At 43.5% G+C, this 9685-nt stretch overlaps 1 protein-coding gene across 4 annotated transcripts in view; it reads left to right on the top strand.

The window, feature by feature from the left end:
• Window positions 1-6887, top strand: part of GABRR1 (gamma-aminobutyric acid (GABA) A receptor, rho 1) — a 34957-nt gene extending 28070 nt beyond the window's left edge. For 3 of the 4 annotated variants that reach the window (XM_012638200.1, XM_012638198.1, XM_012638199.1), the window contains 4 exons: window positions 1576-1716; window positions 3345-3497; window positions 5239-5435; window positions 6416-6715. In XM_012638200.1, coding sequence (XP_012493654.1) covers window positions 1576-1716; window positions 3345-3497; window positions 5239-5435; window positions 6416-6715 — 791 coding nt within the window. Of the gene's footprint in view, window positions 1-1575; window positions 1717-3344; window positions 3498-5238; window positions 5436-6415 lie in introns of all 4 variants that reach the window. The other variant, XM_012638201.1, reaches the window with a different exon arrangement.
• Window positions 6888-9685: the final 2798 nt, after the last annotated feature.

Genomic DNA, 9685 nt, shown 5'->3' with positions numbered 1-9685 from the left:
ACACACACACACACACACACACACACGAGTCCATCCAGAGAGCCCGTTTTTGGTCTGTTTTGTTGCTTTTCTAAATACATTTTCCACTGAAGAAAGGATTCCTGGCAAAAGCAGAGTTGGCAACAGTTGCCCTAGGGAGCTGCTGCTGTGAGCACGTGTGGTGGCTGGGACTCCCGGGTCCACTCTCAGGTACAGCCCAGGAGCCTCAGGAAGCTCACACACAGGCAGGAGTCCTGGGAAAGTTGAAAACTAGGCCTGTGACACCCCGGGCACAGGCAACAAGTGAAAAAAGAGACAAATTGGACTTCATGAAAATTTAAAACTTTTGTGCACCGCACAATTTTTTGCAACCCACAGGTGGAACTTCTTCCAGAAGCCTCAGCTGTTCTTACAGCCTTTCACTGATTGGATCAGGCCCACCAGTTTATCCAGGATCATCTTCTTTAAAGTCCACTGGTTGTGGACACTAGTCACATCTACAAAAACCTCCACAGATTAGTGTTTGGTTGAAAACTGGGTGCTGTAGCCACACCAAGTTGACACTTAAAACCAATGATCGCATAGGTAAAGGGTTGGAAAACAGGGAGAAAATATTGTCAGGGGGCCGGGTGCTGTGGCTCACGCCTGTAATCCTAGCACCCTGGGAGGCCGAGGCAGGAGGATCGCTTGAGCTCAGTGGTTCTAGACCAGCCTAGACTCCATCTTTGCCAAAACTAGAAAAATCAGCTAGGTATGGTGGTACTCACCTGTAGTTCCAGCTACTAGGGAGACTGAGAGGATCGCTTGAGCCTAGGAGTTTGAGGTTACTGTGAGCTAGGCTGATGCCTGGGCGGCAGAGCAAGACTCTGTCTCCAAAAAAAAATGTATTATCAGGGAGCCCCGGAAGGAGCTGTTTACAAGTGAGCAGATTGGACTGGCAACTCCATTAGGTTTTATCTCAGTTGTGACCAGGCTGTAGGCAGGTTTGTTCAGCTGGAGTAAGACATGTATTCACCTGAAGTGGGTGGGGTTGGGAGAAATGGTGGCACCAAAGAGGGTGATTATCATGGGTTCACTTTGACTTTACCCGGGTAGGAGTAACTAGGGACTTTGTTCTGCTCCCGTTTCTTTGTGGATCCTTTCTTGCTAGAACACAGCCTTTATTACCTGATAGTGTTTAAAGGCATTTACCATCGATTGATTGATGAGTCACTACACTTTGAAAGAAGAAAGGAAAGGGCTAAATTACCCCTGGTTTATAAGGCCAAACCATGTGAATTCTGACCTAAAAAACAGCAACTTCACGTGATCTAATTTGATCAGTGGCGGGCTGACTTGGGGAGTGTGCCCTTTTGCAGGAATTATGAGCACTTGGGCTTGAGAGCTTTGCTTTGATGACTTTTGAAAGACTGGGGAGCATTAGATTTGTTTTTTTGGATTTTGTTTTGCTTTGTTTAGACTGTGGTTCGTTTATTCAGACTAATCACAATCCCAGTAGTGTGTGTGAGAGAGCAAGACACGTAGCTTCCACACAGCCCCACAGACAGGCCCGTCTTTCCCCTGCCTTGTGCCTGACACCGTCTCCCATCCTTCCAGATGCCTACACGGAAGATGACCTCATGCTGTACTGGAAAAAAGGCAACGACTCCTTGAAGACAGATGAGCGCATCTCACTCTCCCAGTTCCTCATTCAAGAATTCCACACCACCACTAAACTGGCTTTCTACAGCAGCACAGGTGGGTGTGGGGGGAGGGGCTGGGTGTGGGGAGGCTTCGGCCAAGATGTAGAGGTTCATCCTCCCTTGTAGGAAAGGTGTGAGTTGGTTGTCAAGTAAGCAGAGCCTGTGTCACTCCTATCTGAAACAAAACACAAGAATCCCAAATGAAGTCTAGTGGGTGGCAAGCACTGGGTGGAGGTGATTTTCTTATATCATCAATGCATCAGGAGTACAAACCTAAAAAATATTAGTGGGACTCAAACATAAATGAGCAGGTTTATTTGAGATAATTGCATCGCCAGCTTAGTAGCTGGCACCATAGCCTGATATGCCTGTCAGAGGCTCTTCCTCTACAGCAAGAAACAAGTTCAACTTCGGTCTGTTGTTTTTCATTCATTTTTCCCTGCTCCAGCCAGCTACTCAGGGCACTCTGCTCTTAACCAATCCCCTCCTGCCACCCTGCTTGCACAAGCCCTGTGTGACTCTCCTCTAAGCCTCCATGCAGGAACCGCTGGTTATTCCCCTGTGGGCCTGGTTGTTGCTTTTTGAACCAACTGTCTGGACAGGCTTGCTACCTCTGGTTGCCCGTGACCTTCCTGAGAGCCTGCCTGTGCTACTTAAATAGCTTAGGCTAACTTGCTCCATCCCTTGCCTCTTTTTGGACCAGTCACCTTTCAGAATGATTTTGCTCAAATTCTTAAGCAGTTCTATTGCTAAGAACTTCCTTGATTGACCGCACAGGGAAGTGCAATCTTCTAAGTACCCCGTGGTCTTCCTGTCTATAAGACAGAGCACTGCTTTACTTCCAATGTAGCATGCCACCCAGCACTCCTAGTCCTCTGCTTCCATCACCCACGAGGGGACCCTGGTTCTTTTGACCCTCAGCATTTTGACAGTGCCTCACAATCACTTCCTGGTTCCATGAGGCAGGTCCCAAATTAGCCAGGATGCCAGTTTCCAGTCAGTGCTGCCAAGTTCACATTTAATTTTCAGTCCTAGGCATCTCAACTTATCCTGCCTTTGCCTTTTCCCTCCATCATCCTCCCTTTCCCTTCAACCCCCTAGCCATACATTTTCCTTGTAAAGAACACAAGAGCAGAGCTAAAGCATAGCTGGACCTGTGATTGTTCACTCTGCTCCTAAATACAATGTCGTGTTTAGTTTTGTATTTTAACTTAAAGCACATTTCTCCCAATAAAGAAATTCAGAGGGGATTGTCTAAATCAGTGCTTCTCAAACTTTGGCATGTACACAAATTGCGTGGGGAATATTGTTAAGTGGAGATTCTAATTCAGTAGATCTGTGGTGGGGCCCTAACGGCTGCATTTCCAACAAGCTCCCACCCAGGTGGTGGTGAGGCTACTGGGCCCGGGAACGAATTTTGAGTAACAAGAGTTTAAACAACCTTCTCAAGGGGCTCCCTTTGTGTATAGGACAGGGGCCAAAGATTTAAGATGGATTCACCCAAGTGGTGTGGATTACCATGTAATCACTTTATTCCATGGTTTTTTCTCATTTCCACCTTTTAAACCTATGGTAAGATTGCATTGGAGTGTCTAAAGTATTTATGATTCCCTAATTAAAATTTGTTATTTGAAGGAGCTAGTAGCTATGATGTGTGCCATCTTTTCTTCCTGTGTCCCCCAGGCTGGTACAACCGTCTATATATTAACTTCACGCTGCGTCGACACATCTTCTTCTTCTTACTCCAAACCTATTTCCCCGCCACCCTGATGGTCATGCTGTCCTGGGTGTCCTTCTGGATTGACCGTAGAGCTGTGCCTGCCAGAGTCCCCCTAGGTAAGAAATATCTCAAGTGTACATTCCAAGCATCTGAAAATATGAGTAATTCCTTCCAGACAAAAGCATTCTTTTCTTCTTTTTTTTTTTTTTCCATGCCTTCTCGTTTCTTTCAACATTCTTTTCAAATTTGTCCTATACCCCTTTAGGTATTGTAACTTGGAGAAACTCCAAGTTATTTAATGTCAGGTAAAATCCCATAATTAAGAATCTATGGGCCGGGCGCGGTGGCTCACGCCTGTAATCCTAGCACTCTGGGAGGCTTAGGCAGGAGGATTCCTTGAGCTCAGGAGTTTGAGACCAGCCTGAGCAAGAGTGAGACTCCTGTATCTACCAAAATTAGAAAAATTAGCTGGGCATGGTGACATGCATCTGTAGTCCCAGCTATTAGGGAGGCTCAGGCAGGAGGATCGCTTGAGTCCAGGAGTTTGAGGTTACTGTGAGCTATAACGACGCCACTGCACTCTAGCCCGGTGGCAGAGCAAGACTGTATCTCAAAAAAAAAAAAAAAAAAAAAAAAAGAATCTATGTAGCAAAATTTTCCAGGACCCTACAGGTGCCCATCCAAACAGCCCACCTTTAGTTTCATGAGAGCTGTGTTCTAGGGTGGATGATCCTGGTCTTTAGGTGCTTTCTCTGCTCACTTGTGAAATGAATCACATTCTATAACAGGGTTTCTCAAAAGGTGGCATGAAAGATCTTTGTAAGAGACTCTCTGAGGGAAATTGTTAAAAATGAAGAGTCCTGGGTCTCATCTACATCCACAAAATCATAATCTCTAGGTGAGGACCAGGAACCACCATTTTTAACAAGCTTTCCCAGTCATTCTTACACATACTCAAGTCTGAGAATGCCCACTCCACAAGCATTCCATCAGCGGCTGTTTGCCATCAACTTGCACTCATTCTGAATATTGTACCCAATTAATCACACACACCACCATCACTCAGACAGTTCAGGGGCTGCAAGGGGGAATGTGACTCACCAGGTTTTAGTGAAACTGGATTGGGGCTGGCCCTTAAGATGACCCCAATCCTCTATGATTTGATGTTTGCCAAACAAATGTTCTGAGCTTAATTTGAAATCCTGGGCAAATTTCCATGGACAGATGCCCGGTCCTCTAACAGTTGTTCTGTAGCTTGAACAGTCACTGTGCTAAATAAACATACATTCTAGTTTTGCAATCTGTCTCCTATAGATGAAGTTAACATCATCATCCTTAGTAAAATCGACCTCTGGGTCCTGGAGTGGACATTGCCGAGTGGCAGCCAGGTCAGCACGGGGTGGCGGCCAAGGGAGTCATGACAGCTGTTAACGGCGCCAGGACAACAGGACTCCATAGGAGGAGCAAGGACACAAATATTAAGATAAACCTCATGCACCTTCCCCCTCCCCCATGTATACCCACTCGTAAATGAATCTCTTATTTTTAAAAATTGAGATAAATACCTTAATGCCAAAAAGTCTGGGGCTCTCTGCGGAAGGATAAAGCGACACAGATGCTATGATGAATACACACGGTAGGCAGAGGGGAAACGGGCGGGGATGAGAGGGAAAGGATCAGGAAAAGCTTCGCAAAAGCGAAATTGTGAAAGATGAGTAGATGTTTGCTAGGCAGAGGGGCAGGGATGGAGACAGTCTAGGTCGAGGGAGCAGCAGGGACAAATAAGCGGAGACGCGAAGCCATTCCTGATTGGTGAAAGACAAACAAACGCTTATTTCTCCTCGTGTGTGTTTGCAGGCATCACGACGGTGCTGACCATGTCGACCATCATCACGGGCGTGAACGCCTCCATGCCCCGCGTGTCCTACATCAAGGCCGTGGACATCTACCTCTGGGTCAGCTTCGTGTTCGTGTTCCTCTCGGTGCTGGAGTACGCGGCCGTCAACTACCTGACCACGGTGCAGGAGCGGAAGGAGCAGAAGCTGCGGGAGAAGGTGACTTCACCAAAGGGCGCTTAAAGCGTCTGGGCAGGATGGAGCCTGGTCCAGCTCTGGGGCCCCGGGCAGGTCAGACCTCCTCCGTAAAATGGGGTTGTGATACCCCCTCCTCTGCCTACTTCACAGGGTGGTTGTGAAGAGCAAACATCACCACGTGCGTTAAGTCAGTGTGACATTTACTGTGGGTGACATCTTTTGTTTACTAAACATTTATTTAGCCCTTTCCACATACTTGCAGCTGCTAAAGCCAGTGTAACTAAGACCTGTCTTGGGTCTTAGCAACATCTTGGTGGTGTTCAGTTTAGTGAGGGAATCCCAGGAGAAAAAGAAATGGCAATTTAACATGGTGGAACAAATTATTTACAAACATAGAGGTGTATTAAAAGAACCCTCTAGGAAAGAACAATTCCTGTTCTAGGAACTTTTCCTTCATATGTGACCTCCTACATCTCCCAGGCTATCTTCCCTCCCACCGGCTTTCGTCTGTCTGTCCAGTCTGTAGCTCGATGGTTATGTCCTCCAGAAAATTCTCATCCTATTGCAATGATCTAGCCTCACGATGACTATACCTTTCCAGTTCTCACCCCCATCTCTCTCTCTCTCTCTCTCTCTCTCTCTCTCTCTCTCTCTCACATACACAATAATGTGATCTGTAAACATTTTTATCAAGGGCTCTTGTTAGTTTATGATCTCATGGAGAACAAGTCGATTTATGTCATCAAGAATCAACATTCTTGTAGGTCCCTGCTATCACATTGCGATGTTCCTAAGAGTCAACAAGAGTCCTTTAGTTCAACAAAAATGGATACCTGCTGTTTTAGAATGTTTACAGTGACACCACCGTTACTGTCCTACCCTCTTCCCAAACTGGAATAAGAAAGAAACTAGGAAAAAGCAACACCCTCCACTATGCCGTTTCTTTGGAAGCGCTTCCGAGGGCAGACGCTGAGCGGCACCTGTGTTTGCTGTGTTCGCAGCTGCCCTGCGCCGGCGGGCTGCCTCCGGCCCGCGCCGGGATGCTGGACGGCGGCTACAGCGACGGGGAGGTGAACGACCTGGACAGCTACCTGCCGGACACCGACAGCGGCGAGAAGCCCGACAGGATGATGGTGCAGCTGACCCTGGCCTCGGAGAGGAGCTCCCCACAGAGGAAAAGTCAGAGAAACAGCTACGTGAGCATGAGAATCGACACCCACGCCATTGATAAATACTCCAGGATAATCTTTCCAGCCGCATACATTTTATTCAATTTAATATACTGGTCTATTTTCTCATAGATGCCTGTAATTCTATAAATTCCACACTCTGCATGGTGTGCACTACAGAAATATCTGTGTAACGAAAAAGAATTTAAGGATATGTTAAAAAAATATTCCCAGTACCCCCTCGTGGTTCTACTGTCCCTTCTGCAGCTTTGCAAAGCTACACTGACAAGACACTCACTGGTTTAACACAGTAACTGCAGTGTGAGTTGTATTTAACTCACGCTAGTTTTCAGCCCAGGGCCTAACGAAGCGTATGTAACTCACACATCTCTTCACTTTGGGAGCTCAGGTGAACTATTTTTCAAGTTGCATATAACTCACGCACAGAAAACAATAAAAAATAACAAATTTTGCATTAAATTATAAAGGATTGTTTTGTTTTCAAAGTTTTTATTCTATTTTCGTAATAAAAGAGGGTGGCCCCAAGGAAAAAATTTTTTTTCTAGTGTGGCGATGTGTTGATTTGCATTTATTAACCATCTATTGTATACGCAGCATTACATAAGTGCTGCAGGAATATGACACTGTAGCAACTGATGTTGTTACCCACATTCCCTGGAAAAGCACATTACCAATGTTGTGGGCACATTCGCATTAATGATTTCTTTTACATGAGTGTCATTATAGTCTTCGGACTAGGTGGACTTGGGAAGCACCTAGAGTTCATTTGCATGGAACCTACATGCACCTAAATCCTCATTATGACAGAAACTCTTGCTTCACTTTATAGCCTATTACCTATTTTTTATGCATCTCTACACGTTTAATAAAAGGAAATAATAATATTCCATTATTTTTATTGACACGCTGTGGTTCACGAGGTTTCACCTCTTCACAAGAAAAAATCTTTAGATTGGTGCAAATGTTTCTGATTTTGGTGGGACTTTCCCTAGAAGGGGAACTTTGAAGATAAAGGTATATACATGCATTTTGTCTGTTTTGTCATGGAGATAACTAGGCTAGAAAACGTGTGTTTAAGTGTTTCCTGCTTTTTAATCACCACTTCATGTATCCCCACTTTGGAGTATACCCTTGTTCAAAGCCAAATCCTTTCTCGATGATGTGGTATCTTCACTGAAGAACTTGGGAAGAGAATGATTTCTCCTGTATAAAAAACATTCCAAAGAAATTTGGGACTACCTGTAACTCATTAGAATGAGAAACACTCAAATGGTTTCTTAAGAGTAAAAGAACATCAAAAAGCAAAAGAAATGGGACGACATCACTGAATGTCTGCATTTATACTCAGTGGATACCAGCATTTTCCATGAAACAGAAAACTGTCATCATAGGCAGAAGGATGGACCTATGGCAGCTGATGTGAGGGCGTGGGATAAAGAAGAGGGTTCTAATTCAATGTATTATTTTAAAACAGAGTTATTTATACTGTACACCTATATACCATATAGCTCAACCCCCATCAAACTTACCCAAATGGCATTTGTCTTATTTGAAACTGACTTTAAAAATGAATTATATACACAATAAATGTCATTTTCATTTCAAAGTTAACTTGACTGATCATCAATAGTAAATAATATCATGGTATTTCTACATATGCAGGACTGTACTTTATTCTAATTTGAAAAAGAAAACTTATTTACATAAATCCTAATTACAAGACAATCTCCCATTTCCCCCCAGAAAACCTCAAGACATTTTTAAAATGTTATTTTAAAAACATTGCTTTTTCCATGCTTTTTTATAGAACAATTGCAATCAAAAATCAACTCTTCACAAGCATCTTTGCTACTGTCTACTTCCTCATCCCTAGGGCCACTTTGGGTCATCTAGGTTTTCCAGGTACACCATCTCAGCTTCCACCTACCTTGTTTTGGATACTCCACCATTTTAACCAGCATATAGGATGCTCTATTAGTCTGCTAAAGTTGCCATAGCAAAGTACCACAGACTGGGTGGCTTAGACAACAGAAATGTATTTTCTCACAATTTTGGAGGCCGAAGTCCAAGACCAAGGTGTTGGCAGGTTTGTTTTCTCCTGAAGCTTCTCCTCCTGGCTTGTAGATGGCTGCCTTCTCACTGTCTTCATGTGGTCTTTCCTCTGTACATGTCTGTGTCCTGATTTCTTCTTCTTAGAAAAACACCAGTCTTATTGGAATAGGGCCCATCTCAATGACCTCATTTAATTTTAATTACCTTTTTAAAGGACCTATCTCCAAATACAGTCATATTAGGAGTTGAAGTTTCAACATCAATTTGGGAAGAAGTGGGGTGAAACACAATTTGTTCCATAACAAAGATCCATGGAAATTATCCATTTGCATTACAGCACATCCAATGAATCTTACAGGTGTTTAGTCCTGATTTTTGCAACATAATCTCATACAGTATTGTTTTTAAAGTGATCTTTAAAAGGCTTGTTTACATTGATAGCCAGAGTAGTGATTAAATTCATGTTAAATTTCTTTGCTACCTTTTCTAGTAATTCTACAGTGACCTCCATGAGTACCTAAAACTCACATTAATTGAACAATTTCCATGCTAATGTGTTTTCTCAAGGCAGTACTTCACTGTCAAAGTTATGTAATCCAGAGAGAGCTCTATAATATGATTTTGTAAGGACCTAAATATAAAGCAATTCCCTCTTTTCTAATGGATAATTTTGGAGAAAATCATCATATATGTGAGCATCTATAGTATAATAAACTTTCACTGGCATGAATAGGATGATTTGGTTAATAATACTGTCTGGCTAATAGGCAGGTACCATGTGGGTATATTGAATAATTAATTTTTAAAGGGTTAAAATACACTTCACTAAAACTATATCCAACATAATGTATCCTCTGCCTGGTGGTTCAGAAGGCACTTCAGGATTTTGAGGGTCTCTTATCATTATGATTTAATGTGGGCATCATAAAGACGTGCAGAAGTATTAGCCAGTAGAGAAGTGGAGTTTTAGTCAAATCAGCTTTTACTTAATAGCAGTATTCCCTTCCTGTGTTATATTATCCTAACCAA

Source organism: Propithecus coquereli, unplaced genomic scaffold (genome assembly GCF_000956105.1).
Source record: "Propithecus coquereli isolate 6110/MARCELLA unplaced genomic scaffold, Pcoq_1.0 Scaffold127, whole genome shotgun sequence".
NCBI lineage: Eukaryota > Metazoa > Chordata > Mammalia > Primates > Indriidae > Propithecus > Propithecus coquereli.
The sequence above is the reverse complement of the archived record's forward strand: the minus strand, read 5'-3'. Positions and strand labels throughout refer to the sequence as shown.